Source organism: Thunnus maccoyii, chromosome 1 (assembly GCF_910596095.1).
Source record: "Thunnus maccoyii chromosome 1, fThuMac1.1, whole genome shotgun sequence".
Classification (NCBI taxonomy): domain Eukaryota; kingdom Metazoa; phylum Chordata; class Actinopteri; order Scombriformes; family Scombridae; genus Thunnus; species Thunnus maccoyii.
In genome coordinates, this window is record NC_056533.1 from 9,639,443 (window position 1) to 9,657,125 (window position 17,683).

Genomic DNA, 17,683 nt, shown 5'->3' on the forward strand with positions numbered 1-17,683 from the left:
TCTTTATACAACCATGACACAGAGACAGAGAGCAGAGCAGAGCAGAGCAGAGGAGAGAGACAGAGACAGCGATGTAACCTGGTCACAAAGGACAAACAATGAAAAGCCTAACAAAATTTATTTTGGAAGATCACGTTTACCGTTCTGTCCAACCACTGAAGGGCAAAATTATTCTCAATGTAAAGACATCCAGTCCTGAGAATAGCATCTTGGCCTAACACGGAGGGAGCTTCAGGAAATGTTAGTTTTCCGAAGTTGAAAAAAACAGAGACAAACTTATATTCATCGCACATTTGCAGGGATAAACACATACTGTACACACACTCAGGCACACACCCACACACAGACAATTTTATTGAACTGTTACGCAGTCCATCATACAGAATCAAGTTTGCATGAAAGGTATCATGATTAATGTGTGGTGTCCATCCAACACAGTTTCAGTCATTTCACTGTAATACATTAAAGTCACTCTGATGCTCTACTAGTGGATTAATGCCCTGTGTTTATGGTATACATGCTTTGCATACATCATAGAAAGCAGCAATGTATAATGTGAAAAGAAAGCGACATATATTAATATTTTTTTGATGGTAAAAATAAATGTTATGTGAGTAAAGCTATTTTTGTTACACTGGTTTTCTTTATGATGATCACAGACTAGAGGTGAGAGTTCAACTACAAATCAACTGATAACTAAATTTCTTGATATAATGATACATGTGATCCACTGATGATCATGTGTCTGTTCTTTTGCACTGAAGTTGGTGTCCAGTGAGGTATTGTGTTACATCAGTCACCAAGAAAAGAACAGGGCATTTGTTGTACCTGATGATTATAGTGATTGTCATTCATTACATATCCCTGACAGTACACAAAAAAGAGAGAGAGCATCATTTTGACTTCCAGGTATTCTCATGTGGACTCCTCAGTAAACCACTTCAGCACATGGGCTTTATTCTCTGTCACCCATTTGATGTTGGCTATGGTCTTCTCTATAGCCTGCTCCAGGGCCAAGGTGCCTGAGCCAAAACCAACATCTCGATTGTCTTCTTTGAATTTCCTTAGCTGCATAGAGAAACAAAAACAAAGACACAAACATTTCTGCATTTCTTGTCTTTCTTTTCTAAACAGCCTCAGGAGAATTTCGTGTGTATTTCATTATAGTTGTGGCTGTGTGGACCGCATACCTCCTGCAACTCAAACTCTGTAGAGAATCTCCTTGTGATATCACTGATGAGATTAGAGAAGGAAAATGATCCTTTTCCATACCTAAAACACAAAGAAAGATGCCGTTAAACACCAGATAAATGTCAATGTAAACAGGAAAATCTGCAAGTAAAGGCAAAGGTTACATCCAAGGAATACCAAGAAATCCTCAGTGTTCCTGACTTTTACGCTCAGTTAAGAGCTATTGTGGATGCTGTTTATTTAATCTTTCATCCCATTCTTACATCATTCCTCAAGAGTGCTGACTGTTTTTCCAACAAACCCTCATGTTAGGAGTTAAGCTGAGCTCTTACTGCTGGAAAATGAAGCTCCATCTTTCTCTGATGAAGTTCCAGGCCAGCGGCATCCCCACAACATTTCCGGCAATGTATTGGATGGTAGAGGTGGTGTCTTGCTTGCGGATCTTAGTTGGGTCCAGGGTGTACTCCAGATACCTGGCTCATGCAAAAGATCGTTCAATATTTTAAACACCTGGGCCATATTAAAAGGGTGATGTGTTTGTTACCTTTTTGTTGAAGCAATAATTTGACATTTTGGTAAATTTAAACTTTTTCGGTTTCTTGCCAAGAGTTAGATGAAAAGATTGATACTGCTCTTCATTAAATATAATGCTACAGCCAGCACTGGGTTAGCTTAGCTTTGCACAAAGAAACAGGGGGAAACAGCTAGTCTAACCTCTAAATCTCTAAAACCACTAATTGACACCTTATATCTCATTTGTTCAATTCATAAAAAATGTAAGTAAACAACCGGTTGTGGTTTTACCCTGAGGTTGCCAAGCAACCAGCAGAGACTTCAGGAAGTAACTGTTCCGGGCCAAGAAATAGTGAGAGAAATAGTTGAATAGGCAAAGCACAATCTGTCATTTGTACACTTGTTTTTTACAGATCAAATAAACAAGACATAACATGTTAATTAGTGAGTTTTAGTGGTCTTGGAAGATGATTTTTTTACCTTTGAACAGAGAGTAGCTGTTTCACCATTTCTAGTCTTTATGCTAAGCTAAGCTAACCAGCTGCTGGCCGTATCCTTATAGTTAACAGACAAATATGAGAGTGAAAGGTATCAACCTTCTCATCTAACTCACAGCAAGAAAGTATTTCTGTCGCACCATTGCTTTAAGTCATTGAGCTAAGGTGTGCTCAGACAGAATGCAAAGCTAATTTTAGACACGGCACAATTGCATGCAAAGTCAACAGACAGATGCAAGAAGGTGTGATTCAGGCAAAGATTCATCCATGCCAGTGAGTTCTGTCGCACAAACACACACAGTTGGTGTGTTGCTAGCCACAGCCACAGCTAACATCTCTACAGTCATATCACTAAAAGTTCTGCACAAACAGTCCAGCAGTTAACCTAATGTTACATTTTAGTATGTTACAGATAGAATTTCAATGGTTTTATATATCATTATACTGTAATTTTTACTTGTGTCCACAGAGGATGCTGTTCAGAAATTTTATAGTCTCACTTTAAATCATTCTACAGGAAAACACCAGGTTACATGCTGTATCTGTCATGGCTATCTTGTTTTGAACAAATGTTCAAATGAATGTTCGACTATCCAATGTATCAAGTGATTTTCATTCTTATTAATCAACCCAGTTAGTGTCTTCTTTGAAAATTACAGGAAACAACTGAAAATAGTGGCCTGCAGAATAGAAAATAAAAAACTCTCCACGTATTTGTACCTGTCATACACTGGTAGAGTTAATAGAAGTGTCTTATTCACAAAACACTGTAAATATTCTCACAGATCAGGATGCTGCACGTACCTGTTCAAAAGCCAAGGTGCTTTGGCACAGGCCAATGCTGACCTGAGCTTGGTAGCTTCAGATGCTAGAGTGGCGTTCTTGAACATTCTCCAGGCAAAGTCCCACTCCTCCACGCCACCAAAGGCTATGGCCATGCAGTAAACCGTGCTTTTCAAGTTGGGATGGATCCTGGTCAATATCAAGATAAACAGTGTAGATTGGAAAATGAATACCACACTAATCTCACAGAGCCAAGAGGGGTCCATGGTACTAATTAAGGTGGCAATTATTAGTGATGGGGCTGTAAGATATTTTGACTACCTACTAGCAGATTTCATTGTCTATAATTACAGGGTCACTTCAGTATTTTTTCATGTATTGTCACAGGGACTTCTGAAACTTTTCTTGATTATTGGTTGCTTATTGGCGAACAAGGAAGTGAAAATTCTGCCGTTTATGTTATGTGCAATCATTTAGTTATATACTGTGAATATGTGAATGCAAACACACACAACCGCTCATGCTCACTCCTTACACACACAGTCAGTGTGTACAGTATGTTGCCAGATAGCTACAGCTAACGTCTGTACAGTTGTTTCACTGACTGTTTGGGACAGATATTTAAATCTCAAATTTTAAAACATAAAAGAACTGACTTAAAGTTCTTCGTACTCACGGATTTACATGTGGGTTTTCCATCCACTGTTTGAACCAGCTTTTTGTCAGCTCCCTGCAACCCACCACACCCATACTGCAGGCTGTTCCAATAGCATTAATCTGATTATACCTGAGAGGGAACGTGATAAAGGATATTAGGAAAAAACTAATGAGACTTGTAGAAAGGGTAACAGTCCAAATGAATTACATTATTGCACTGAATTAAATTATGTCAACAAATAGTAAATCGTGTGCTTTTTTCTGGGAAAAGATTTCTTACTGGTCGGTGTGTCCTGTAGGTACTCTAGTCCAGTTAAGTGTAATTGTCTTGAAGTGGTCAAAAAGTGGTTGGATTTGTTTCTTGAGGTATGCCTAAAATTTTTAAAAAATTGCATATATAGTGTATAATAATAGTTTTTATGTCCAGTCATTGTACTCTTTCCTTTTATGCATTTCAATTGGCATCAGAATCACTATCAATATTAGTTTTCATATTAGTAGTAAAGCAATACTAACCTGGAAAGCTCCATAGACCTCAGAGCGGTCAAACATGAGGATGTAGTAGTTGAGGTTTCTCAGTGCTGACTCCCAGGGGATGTAGTCTCTCTCCTTGGACAAGTATTTGGTAGTTTTCAAGGCTAGTGTTGTATTGATTATTTTAGCTCTACACATGGCAAAAAAATAAATAAAAAAATCTTTTACATTCTTTGTCGACACACAATGTCTGAGGTGTTGAATACTTTAAATACTTATTTTTCATTACCTTGCTAGGTTGAACGCATCATCTATGATCTGTGCTCTGTTGATGATTGATAAACTCTGTAGGCAATGACACACATACATCTACATTTACAAATTATATCACAGACAACCAAACTGATGCAGTGAAGCAAACAGACCAGCTGAAAAAAGCCATAATAACTTCATTTTATAGTCATTTTAATTTTTCATTACACTGCCCTGGGGTCTGTAGTTTCAGAAACCATTATCAAAATGTAGAATCAAAAATGAAATTTTCCAAAACCACCAGATTAATCATAATTTATAAAAACTCTGAAACCATGCATGTGTAGAACAGGAAAGAGGACAGCAACTGAATATTCTGAATCTATCTAAAAGTGGACAAATAAACTGCATAGAATGAAGAATGTCAGACAGGTGAAAAGACATGCGACTCACCTTATGGTTGGTGTTGAGCAGGGAGAGGAGACGATTCCAGTTTTCAGCATCATAGTTCACCCTGAAATATCCAGATACATTGGTGTTCGCCAACACCCAATCCTCTCCTGACGCTTTCATCTGATTGTTGGTGTCTAGTAAAAAATATGAAAGGAATTCAAGGCTGCAAAATATTCAGTGGACACCATGTCTTTGCTTCTCTAATATGTAGGTCTTATATAGAAGAACTATGACTGCACCTGTCTTATGAAGGAGCCAGTACTGTTGCTGCTCCACACCTGTCTTCATCCATTTAATCGGGACAAACCATGTGTAACTGGACAGACAAACAAAAAGAGATGATGAGTGACGACACAGAATAGTGGCGGTTTTTAACAACCATACATCAAGAGCTAAGATATCAGTCAGCAGTGATTGTTTTATCAAAGCAGACATTAATCCAAATGGAGGATATCTCATGTTGGGATGAAATTCTGCATTTATCGTCTACATGGAACTTACAGGATAAGGTAAAACTGATTCCTACTTGAACTGAGAGGGCCTGTCCACCACTGAGTCTGGATCCAACAGGAAGTGTTTCTGGGTGATACTTCCTGTCCGAGTGTTAATAGTGACCACTGGGAAGCCCATCTGAAGGGTCCAGCGGTGCATGATGTCATGGACGGTGTGTGGAATATGCATGCCTGGTGTGTTTTCAACTGCCTGACAACAAACAGAGGGCAGCAGGAATTGAAGAAACACACACCCATGCAAAACACAGCTGTGAGTGTGATGTTTTTTTACTAAACCAACCTGTTGGAGATGGTCCCACAAGTCTGTATATACTGTGTTCTTGAAGGCGAATGTATTCAGGTAAGACTGAGGAAAGAAAGATGGGATAAACAGCAGGACAACTGTCAATAACTGTCAACAGATTGTCATCCGTAATCAAAATGATAAAGCTGTATTAGGCAACATGTAGTAAAAAAGTCTATCAGAATCTCAACTGACAAACTATTGCACACAGAAAGCCACATATCATACATTTAAATAACAATCTTTTGTTGTACTCACACACACTCATCATGTCTTGATGAATTTAGTTCGTTTTGTCACAGACTCTGTCACACATGGGAGTCGTGATTCAGTGATGAGGTCTTATAACAGAGTTAATACTCACACTGAGTCCTTTGGCAAAAACAGGCTCACTGAGAAATTCTGACAGCATCCTGAGCACCGCTGCTCCCTGAAAACAAACACATTAACCACATGAATTTGGTTGGTTTCAACTTCTCGTAACAGCAAAGACTCTTACATTCATTCCAAGGAAAATATTAAAACAAGATGTTTCCCTCATGGGCTATTGTGGCTCAGATAGAAATTTCAAGATCCAGGAATGGAAAAAAATAGCCTTACTACATATTTTTGGATAAATGTATTATTTTTTACTATGGTTGTTTGATAAAGGCATTTTTCCTGGGTAACATTTTGTAGGTCAATGGTTTTATATATCATTTTATATAAATTATCAGGTAAAACTGCCTTAATATGGAAAGTAAAACTTTAACTTTCCTAAGGCATCACCTCATTTTTGAGTATCTTAAAGGCTCGTCACTCCTAAATGTAAAATTAATAGCAAAGAGTTCTGTTGTGCAAAGCTGTAAATATTGTATGTCTGCAAAGGTCCTATATCAGGTACTGTGTAAAACTGTGTCAGAGGAGCAGACCTTGCTGTAGGAGATGGTGTTGAACATCTCACTGATCTGAGCAGGATCATTGACCTCCTCTTCTCGGCGGGACAGTGGGTGGGAGGATGCCAAGGCATCCACAGCGAAGACTTTGTGGATGTCATATAGAATAATCAGGTCTTTCTGCAGCCAAGCAGAGAGATGAGTTAGAACAGGTTTAAACTTATCTGTGAGGGGCTGATGATCAATACATCACTAAACTGTATGTCTATGTATCTCTTGCTTACTCATTTACTTTAACCATACTTTGTTCCCTACCAAAGATACTCCAAACCCAACTTGCTAAATACAACAGTGAGGTCATCATAAAGCTTGAAACATAACAGTACATTTCTTGTGAGGGGTGTCAAGGCTCACTGTCTTTGAAGGTACAAACTCTTACAATGTTCCAGGTGGGCTCAGCATGGTCAGCTCCCAGGTACTCCACGTATGATGCAAAGCCCTCGTTCAGCCACAGATCATTCCACCATTGCAAAGTCACCAAGTTTCCAAACCACTAAAAAAACATGACACATACGAAAATAGTTCCGCTACTGTACCCACTAAAGCCTTGTGTGATTACAGCACATTCTCAGAGAATTAATGTTTCCGTGAACACCGCTGGTGTCTGACAGTAAACTGAGTAATCTGCTTTTGCAAAGGGAGGTTAAGTACTGTGGCAAAATGTATTCTTACAACATCATTGTGTTCTTCACCAGAGAGGAGGAAGACTTTGTTGAGATTTTATTTGAATAAGCTTAATTTTGTTAAAAGCAACTAAAAATTACTAGTCGATGGTTTGCACCAATGTCCTACTTATATAACCCTCTATTATAACATTCTATCCTTTTTTTTGTTTTCATTACTGAAACTGGGTCTGATGTGAACACAGCAATGTGGCAGAAATATTGTGACCTACCATGTGTGCCAGTTCATGGGAGATGACAGTTGTAACTCTCTCTTTGTTTCCAGTGGAGGATATAATGGGGTCAAAGAGCAGGGCCGTCTCCCTGTATGTGATCAGACCCCAGTTCTCCATTGCCCCAGCATTGAAGTCAGGCAGAGCTATCTGATCTGGAGAAGACAAAAACATCAGAAATTCAAAGACAACCTAGGTGTCTTCTAAATGGACCATCAAAGCCATGATAATATACACTTAACCTCAATCCAACAAGTCCTTCAAATAAAATGACCAAATATGCCTTTTGACAGTGTGCACTCCAGAATGAAGCATAGGAGCGTTTTCTAATTTGGTGCCCTTATCAGCAGTAATTGGCAAGACAACATAATTTGTCTCGTGCTTTTCAAAACAGTTACAAATCATTGTTAAAAAAACATGATGACGTTTTATGATGTGACAACACTATGGTTAATATCTGGTTTAGGCACAAAAACCACTTGGTTAGGTTTAGGGAAAGATCATGGTTTGGGTTAAGATTATCACCTTGTTAAGGTTAGAGAAACATGTGTTGAGAGTTGAAGTTACTTTCTTAAAGTTAGGCAACCTTCATGAGAAGGTTTTGAGACCTTTTGAGACAATGGTGCATCCTGGGAGTATCATATGACTATATGTTGTGTTGCTTTGTCTGTTTTTTTACTATTTGAGTCAATACTGGTTCTTGTAATGTTGATCTAAAGAAAAGACGCTTCTGAGCACAGGAAAAATGCTCAATAGCAAATGTCCAATGCTTGCACATAATGAATAAAATCTCTTTCCAATTGCAAAGACAATGTGTTCTGACTGAAATAAATGAAATGGGATTAATGTTTCTGTCCTCAGAGGAAAATGATTGCCTCAGCACATTGATGCTGAGTTGACCTACCTGACTTGGAAAGTGGATATGTTGCGTTGTAATAGTGCTCATAAAACTGAAGGATCGGCCCTGTAACACTGAGAGCATAGTCACCCTGACTGTCTTCTATGGCTTTTCTTCGAGCCCAGATTCGGATCTGCAAAGAATAGAAGGGCTTGTAGTCCACGATAACTTTAAAAACCTGTATCTCTCTCTCTCTCTCTAGATGGAGCAACCTGTTTGGACTGCTGGTGATCAAGGAATAAATTGTAAGCTGACCTCAATGGTAATGGAAATCAATGTAAATATAGGGAAGAAAAGTTCTTACCAACAAATTGTTGTGTTCGTTCGTCTGAATGTTAACAAAGTCAGTGACAATAAATGCCAGCACATATGTGGACATTCTCTTTGTGGGCTCAAATGTGGTTTTTCTGACAGCCACGCCATCGATGACAGTGTCTGCGGTGTCTGTACAGGGAGAGGAAGAGTTAGACCTTGACACTCTGTTAGCATTAACAGTATCTAGTTGCTGATTTTCTCATAACCTATTGCCCAAGTCATTAATTATTTATAACAAAACTGTCTCGCACACAACAGAGACATCTGATAATATAAAACATATGGTCTATCTCCTCATCTTCATCATGTTGTCTACTTTGAAAGTAACTTTTATGACAGTCTGTTTAATATCTTGTAAAATGCCTCTTATATAATCTGTTTTCTCCAGTTTCCACTAAGATGTAAGACACATTTTAAAGGACTAAATTTATTTTTTTGTTTGTTTTGTTTCGAAAACGAACCAATTTCCATGCCATTGGACAGAGCCACGGTGTCTCGATTGTGGATGATGACGATGTTGAAGACGGCTTTCATGGCTGGCTCGTCAAAGCAAGGGAAGGTTTTCCTGGCGTACGTTGCTTGCATCTGCGAGGTAGCAACAACTCTGCAAAATGTTCAAATTAAACATTAACACATAATAAACATCAACCAAAGGAGATAATCCAAAGTCCCGACGACAGCAACATTTGAGCCATGAAATTAACTGTAGAATGATGGTCCATCATTAATGTACACTATGTCATTGCTTACTTCTTCACACCATTGTCAATGTATTCACTCCTGTAGAAGCCTTCCAGGTCGTCTGCCAGCTCCCCCCGAAATTCAGTGTAAAGTTTATAAAGTGTTCCCACAGTTAGTTTGCTTCGTAACTGAAGAACCAGATACTCTGTCTTCACCACAAGCCAAGACTTTTGTATAGCAGGTACAGTGACGTCGTCCAGTCTACTCAGCTTAGCATGGTGCCCATTGAAGATGGTGAGGTTCAGCTTGTTGGAGTGGATGAGGATGAGGTCTGTTTCCTTCATGCATTTGAACACCACTACTGAATGTCCAGTGAAGATGTACATGTCATCTGCATTGAGCTCCAACCGAGGCCACAGGGTCACATTGTAGTGGAGAGGAACGAGGGTGTCTGGAAGTCTGTAGTGATCCCAAGGCTCCTTTGAGATGAAGGGGGTAGTGGCGGGTGAAGGCATGCTGGTGCTGTCTGTTGATCCATGTCCTGGATTGCCTTGATTCTTAGCTCTTTCCTTGTTGTAGGCAATGGACAGAGCTATAATCGTAGCCAGAGCGCTGGCCGCCAGTACAAGCAGCCCAAGTCCCACATTTTTACTGACATAGTAGACTTTCCCCATGCCTGAATCAGGAGGTCAGAGCAGGACTCTGAGGGGACTCAGTCTGTGTTTGTCCAGTGCACCAAGTCTCGTCTCTCCTTAGTTAAAGGTTGCGCTATTAACATGGCAAAAAGACATGTTCATAATACCTAGAGAAAAATGGGAAGATGGAAAGACCTGGGTCATTTTGTCCGCAACTCAGCAGCTCTCAGATTCATGAATGTCAAGTAATGGTGCAGAATCTTTGGTGTTCAAAACTGGCATTGTAGTATCATTGTTACTGTACATGTGCTACATGTACAGAAGTATTTAACCACAATAAATCATTACATTTCAGCCATTCATGTTCATTAATTATAAATACAACTGCCAGAAATTCTACTAAATTTTTTCAAAACAACCTTGCTTCATTTTTGTATTCGCTATGGCATTCTAGAGAAGTGCATCAACATCATGAAGAACTCATCAGCACGTATTGCAAAGTCCCCCATGCAGAGAGGCTGAGGGAAAAGTTCTCAGGGGTGACTGCAAGGTTCCTGCTGGCTGCCAGTACAAGCAGCCCAAGTCCCACATTTTTACTGACATAGTAGACTTTCCCCATGCCTGAATCAGGAGGTCAGAGCAGGACTCTGAGGGGACTCAGTCTGTGTTTGTCTAGTACACCAAGTCTCGTCTCTCCTAAGTTAAAGGTTGAGCTATTAACATGGCCAAAAGACATGTTCATAATACCTAGAGAAAAATGGGAGGATGGAAAGACCTGGGTCATTTTGTCCGTAACTCAGCAGCTCTCAGATTCATGAATGTCAAGTAATGGTGCAGAATCTTTGGTGCTCAAAACTGGCATTGTAGTATCATTGTTACTGTACATGTGCTACATGTACAGCAGTATTTAACCACAATAAATCATTACATTTCAGCCATTCATGGTCATTAATTATAAATACAACTGCCAGAAATTCTACTAAATTTTTTCAAAACTACCTTACTTCATTTTTGTATTCGCTATGGCATTCTAGAGAAGTGCATCAACATCATGAAGAACTCATCAGCACGTATTGCAAAGTCCCCCATGCAGAGAGGCTGAGGGAAAAGTTCTTAGGGGTGACTGCAAGGTTCCTGCTGGACTGGATTATGAAAAAGACAACTAAGGACAGAAGGAATAGTTATTCAGCGGACCACAAGACCCATGAGTGTATTGAATTGAACAAGGGTGTTTTGCTACCAAATTAACTTTTTTTTCTGTAAGAGGGATATTATGATGTTTCTCCTTTTAAAAAAATACATGCTTTAAAAGAATAGTTTGACATTTTGAGGAATATGCTTATTTGTTTTTTTTGCCAAAAGTGTGATGAGAAGATGGGTAATGTTACCACCTCCATGTCTCTTCAGTAAATATGTAGCTACAGATGGCTTATTTTAGCACAAAGACTGGAAGTGGGGGGATACATCGAGTTTGGCTAACTATCCTCCGTAAAGCTCACCAATTAACACATAATATGCCATAAAAAACCCAAAGTGGTAAAACAACAATGTCAGAATCTGTTTTGTTGGCCAAGATAGAAGAATAATAGATAGAATAGAAAGAATAATAGAAGAATAAAATTAGAACAAAAGTAAGGTAATAATAGATAATGAAATAAACAAAAAAATATTAAAATTAAATTTAAAATTTTAAATCTACCGACAGAATGGAATAATAATAGTTTTGATAAGGTATATAAAACTTGAAATGAATTATTGACTCTACAAAGGAAATATGGACTGTGCCATGGACAAATAAATGAAGTGTGTGAAATATGTGAAGGTGACAAAAGCAAAAATTAAATGTGACATGTGCAATAAATAATTGCACGTCACATTTAATTTTCTGCACTTGTCCATAGCAAAACATGTAGTTTCACCAGAGATGAAATACATGTGCATTATGTGCCGGACCATTTCTTGAAGTTTCCAGGTAACCTCTCACTAATGACTCCAGTTTAATAGGTGCTGGGAGGATGATATTTTTACCTTTGGATAAAGCCAGGCTAGTTGCTTCCCTCACTTTCCAGTTTTTGTGCTAAGCTAAGCTAAGGCTGCTGGCTGTAGCCTTTTATTTAATGGACAGATATATCTTTGAAGTATTAACAGTAAACTTCTGTTAGTTACTGAATTCGAACAGCTACTGTATCATATTGTGTTGGGTAGGACACTGGAGATGTGCTCTCACTCCATTTGGAGGAGGCAAATTCCTCTCATTAAAATAGTTGATTTCTTTCTTAGTAAAGAACAGGACAGATTATGTATTTTCTGAAATGTACTTATAATATATTGAGGGATCTTAGATGGATCTAGAATATTAAGTCAAAAGCTTAACCCTCCCGTCCCTATTATTGTTTTTTTTTTTTCCTTTTCTCATGCTTGGGGTTATTATTGTTGGTATTATAGATTTCTTCTTTTTAATATTGGTCTGTCTTTCTTGTCTGTGTTTTGTAGTTTGTATTTCCCGTTGCATTTTGTCATTACTTCTACTCTTCTCTGCGTGTCCTTATTTTTAATAAAACACTAATCAGGAGGGTGAAGAACAGAAAGTCATGACTTTTACAACTGAGCACGTGTAGGAGGAAACAGAACGTGATGACTCGGTTTTGCACAGGCAGGAAGGACAATATGATCAGAACAAAGATGACTACAGCATTATAAAAAAGACTAGTTAATTGAGTCTCTGGTTAATTATTGATAAGCAACATTTACAGCTGATGTCTTGACACTTAGCAGTCTGACAGATTTATATTACAAGATCACACACTAGACCATAAATGCTAATCATTATGTAAGGAAGATTGTAATGGAAGGTGATTAAAATGATTTTTATTTATCTAATGATGGATCATCTGTAGAACCTGCATTTAGTTTGTATCCAGAAGGCCACATTGATATGTGAATGGCGGATTAAAACTCTATTTTCACCTCCCTATTAATAAAAGGTCAGAGGTAAAATAAAATGTAGTTATGGTATCTTGGTGCAGCCCTGGTAATATCCAGTGGTGCACTGCATACTGATATACATGATAGGAGAGAAAACAAACTCAAAGTAAAAGGCACTGGATGACATACTCTCACTCTTGTAGTACAAAATCCTGGTTTAGAGTAAAACATCTGTCCTTTCTGACCTGATAGCATGTGCAGATGTTTCCTCTGCTACATCATCATTTGATCATGATATTGTACCTATGGGAGTATGAGAAACACCCAGTTATCTAAGTAACAGTTTTTACACTGACAGTATCTATTAAATATTTTCTACTACTTTCCCATAGGGCATATTTTACAAGGGATTTGTAAGTTGAAACTTATATTGATTTTAGTGTTGGAAGAACTATTAATGTTGAGCGAAAAAGTTCCTTATTGACCTTGCACCTTGACCAAAGTTCACTTAATTATGACAACAGAGTCATCTCCATGACAAAACGAGCAAACTTTATCTGCTGATGAAGACTGTGAGCTACAGTTGAAAGTCCGCAACTCACAATCCTATTAATGATTTTTAACATTTATAATCGCAGACCTGACACCTGAAAGCTGTGACTTTTTTTTTATGACTAATTTTCTAATCAGCTATTACATCTGTAGTCGTGAATGCTGGCAAGTAATTAAAAAAGGAAAATGGTTTTGGGATTTTCTAATGAAAGCTTGAGTCAGGAGTTGTAATTCTTAATTAGGCTAATAAATTTTGGTCAGATGGTCCTGGTACCTTCTGGAATAACTTTGTGATGATATGAACAGCTTCCTAAAAAGACAACTTATATGAGGCTGGAGGAGAATATAAACCAGCTAAATAGATTTTTCACAACCTGGCAACCCAAAAGTTGTCCTTATTAATGGCTTATGGATGTATAAAGTATTACTAAATGATTTATTAACACTAATAAAGCCATTAGTTTTATTCCTTATAATTCCTTTTTAGAAAGAGGTACTTTTTTCACTATTGGTGAGCAGCACAAAGTGAGTTTAAACATGATTAACACTTGTGTTTTGTGCACCTTGGCTCTACTTCCTCATTGTTTGGGGACTCACAAACCACACTGCTAATTGCAAAGTCAATCTTTTTTTCTTTAAATATGATTTTTCTTCTGACTTTATTAAAAGCCAATATGTAGAAAGGTATTGAAGTCATAACCCCTCCCTTTGCTACAAATCGAGCTTGCACTTTTGATGATGCTGACAAAATACAGAAATTACCATAAAGCATTGTTATAGAACCAAATAAGGAAATATTTCATGCATTATAGGGGATATGAGCTATGTCTGAGCAAATATTTCTTTTGTTTGCAAAAAGAGTCATTCACAGCTAAAGAAATCGAGAGCAACATATCCTACCAGTGACATTATTTTGGGTTTACTCCATTGACTTGAAAAACTTCAATCAGAGAAATTCCAGTAAAACAAGTTGAGATTTGGGAGGGTAGTGCTGCATAAAAAGTACTGTTGACACATGATTGCATCATATGGAGAATATGAAAATCCATTATCTTCAAACATGTTTTTACTGCTGGGGTCACCCAGACACTGAAGTAATGTGTCACTTTCTGTTGTGGACTTCTGAAAAATATCATCAGTCCAAATTCATTTTTAAAAGCAATTATCATAAAATTGGGAAAAATCATGAAGTATCAAGATGATAAAACAACACACAGTAGCTGTTAAATAAAAAAAGATCCCATATCTGAGTGACATCAAATGGGACATTAAGGTTACTGATGGTCAATCTGCAACCCATTATACATTGTAATAGTAATTTATAACAATTATGATAGTGAGAGGCTAAAGCTAAAGATAAGGTCTCCTTTGTTACAGAAACCTAAACAAGCTTACTTCAGCTGACAGCTGGTGCTCAGTCCGCCTACATAAGCTACACCCAGTCTACAACAGCTTGTCAGGAATCCGCTGTTAGATTTTATTCATATTATTAATTGACTCCATTGTATTTTCATGATGGTAGCATTCATTGTGATAAAAGTACAAAGTTTTAAATGCAGAAGTAAGATTATGAATCTGTACATTTGAATTCCTACTAGTTCTAACTAGTATTGTTATTGCAGCCTATTTCTTCCCGTAAACCAGGCAGCAGGAGATGAGACAATCAAACAGCAAACTCAGGCAACCTGTTTAAAAGATCAAGTGAGGTGCAGCAGTTTTATGACCTGCTTAATATCGAGCTTATCTGTCATTTTATTATGAAGAAAAGACAAGTAGGCTGAAAAGATATTTGAGTCTTCCAGGCATTAAAAAAAAATCAACAGTGACTGCCATGTGAACCCAACACCAGGTAAAGAACATCTGGAAATGATTAAACTCTCTGCAGACCGAGACCAAACAAATGTAGACATTCTAGGATCTGTCTTTAATATGAAACATGCCCTCAATCATCAGTCTGCTCCTGCCACACAAGGCCTGAAAAATGTCTGTATTCTTGAAGCCATAATGTTCTTGTGAGAACTTAAATAAGAACTGTTTCTCAAATACTCCCCAAACATTACTGCTAATATGTTGAAATGAATTTTCAAGTTTTTATGAGTCTTTTAAATATTTTTATAATATATAAGTAATGGAAAAGCATCCTTTTCTGCATCCAGTTAAGATAAACGCTAATGCTGAGTAAGTAAGCAATAGAAGTCAAACAAATCCCTAGCACTTTCCCAGTGCCAGCTGAGTGGCAATGTTTATCTTGGGGGGCCAAAGCATATTTTCATGGAGTAAAAATTACAACAAAAGAGCCATGTGACCACCTCTGTTTCATACTGTGATTTTAATAGACTCTCCTCGTCAGTCCCCTGCAAGTACTGCGCGTTCTTGCTGGTCAAAACCAGTGCAAGAACTCCTATTTGTAATCAAATGCTCTGTACGATGCGCACGGTGCACATACATAAACATACAAACTGTGCGACACTTGTGAGTATAGGAGCAGTAGTCTGTCCTTTGCACGTGGCTGTACTATTGGTAACATCTGGGAATGTCTAAAACTGGCCATTTGCCTTCTATGCAAGTCTTACATTGGCCAGTATAGAAAAAACACATCATCAGTGCAACACATGGTCTTTTTTTTCTCCACATCATCTATCTCTTCTCTCACACTTTATCTTTTGCTATTTCAACCAGATTTCCTGTTGGGAATCAATAAAGTTAATCTTATCTCATGTGTGAAGGTAAAATACCGTTAATCACCTGTACACACATTTTTGCATTATCATTCTACCTGCACTATCAATCCTGTGTGTTCTAAGCGCCACACTGTGCAGATAAGCTTTCACCAGCTGTAGGAGTTGCAGAGTTTACATCCAGTACAGCCCCCCACTGGATGTAGTCAGACAACCAGTGAAGCCAAAGCATAACAACATAACAAATTATTTCCTAGTAACGGCAACAAGTGTTTTACAACTGTATTACGCAAGTGCTATTAAGTATTTGAATACTACTGAAAGAGTAGTTTGTAGTTTTGTTTTATGTAGATTTTTGTGGACACATTCTGTCTATACTGCATTCATGCACCAGTTGTGGACAGTCAGGTATAAATCTTTTTTTAAAATCTTCAAGCAATGTGCAGCTGAATCAGGTGCTTCTCAGATCAGGCAACAGCGAACTTGAGAGAGAAAAGACTGGAGCACACTGATGGATTTGCAGCCTTTAATAGTGCAAACAGACAGTCAGACTGTGGAAACATTTGCACTATTAAAGGCTGCAAATCCATCAGTGTGCTCCAGTCTTTTCTCTCTCTGAGGTGTAAATCTTTTTGGTTTGTTGCAGACTAATTCTGAGAAACCTTTTCAGCATAAAAGAAGCTGAAAAACATTGTACCAGACGCCAAAAGCAATAAAACTTACAGTACAGGCAATCGTAGAACGATTTCAGTGGAGAAAAACACAACCTGCAACAAAAAGAGCGACTTGGCATGCAGTATGTTGTGTAAATTAAATTGCCAAACATGGGAAAGCAGTACATACCAAACCCTGTGTAGCTGGATGTCCACTGCAAGCTCTGCTTTAAGTCAGCATGAGACACATCAATTGAGCTAAAATGATCCTGGCTGATGTGAAACACTCGCGGTCTGTATCTCCGAGTGTGGAGATGGGAGGGTGGTGAGAGCTACCGCAGGTTTTCCTAGGGATATAGGGAGGGAACAACCCCCTAAATTAACAAAAAAAAAAATCCCTAAATTTGTGTGAAGGGGGGCTGAAAGAATGTGCCTGTGTCAACAATGCTGCTAACTTATTGTTGGGCAGAAAAAATTCAAATCCTTTCTGGTACAGAGTGTTCTGACTGTTCTAATGCGAACTTCACATGATGTGGTTTTGAACGCAGCCTGGTGACTGTTTACCTGCTGACAAAAACTCCAGATTATATCACTGGCAAGGAATGTCTTTGACACAGAGAAACAACTCCTTACTGAGAGGCTTAACTGGATTTCATGGTTTCACTATACCAACAGCGTATGGCTTTAATGAATCTGATTCTATCTGACCACTAAACACAGCCCATGAGACTCAAACACACTTTATACGACCCTTAAAGATCCAAAAAAGGTCAGTTAGTCTGTCGCGTCTCTACACAGATGTTGGCAAGAACCTTTCACAGCATATAAAAACTTGGCTAGAACTAAACGACATGTAGATTTGCACAATCTATACACAGGAGGACAAGTGATATCACTAACA

The 17,683-nt window shown here is 38.2% G+C and overlaps 1 protein-coding gene across 1 annotated transcript; it reads right to left on the reverse strand.

Moving 5' to 3' along the window:
* Positions 1 to 324: 324 nt before the first annotated feature.
* Positions 325 to 17,595, reverse strand: LOC121902898 (aminopeptidase N-like). Its single transcript, XM_042420014.1, has 21 exons — positions 16,973 to 17,595; positions 9,409 to 10,141; positions 9,120 to 9,262; positions 8,648 to 8,787; positions 8,350 to 8,476; positions 7,446 to 7,600; positions 6,930 to 7,043; positions 6,527 to 6,670; positions 5,980 to 6,045; positions 5,613 to 5,678; positions 5,347 to 5,522; positions 5,060 to 5,136; positions 4,821 to 4,954; positions 4,405 to 4,460; positions 4,158 to 4,305; positions 3,922 to 4,013; positions 3,661 to 3,771; positions 3,006 to 3,173; positions 1,524 to 1,664; positions 1,191 to 1,272; positions 325 to 1,068 (listed from the first exon to the last, which is right to left on the reverse strand). Exons 2-21 carry the CDS (start codon positions 10,011 to 10,013, stop codon positions 916 to 918), a joined length of 2,898 nt encoding a protein of 965 aa, XP_042275948.1. The 5' UTR covers positions 10,014 to 10,141; positions 16,973 to 17,595; the 3' UTR covers positions 325 to 915.
* Positions 17,596 to 17,683: the final 88 nt, after the last annotated feature.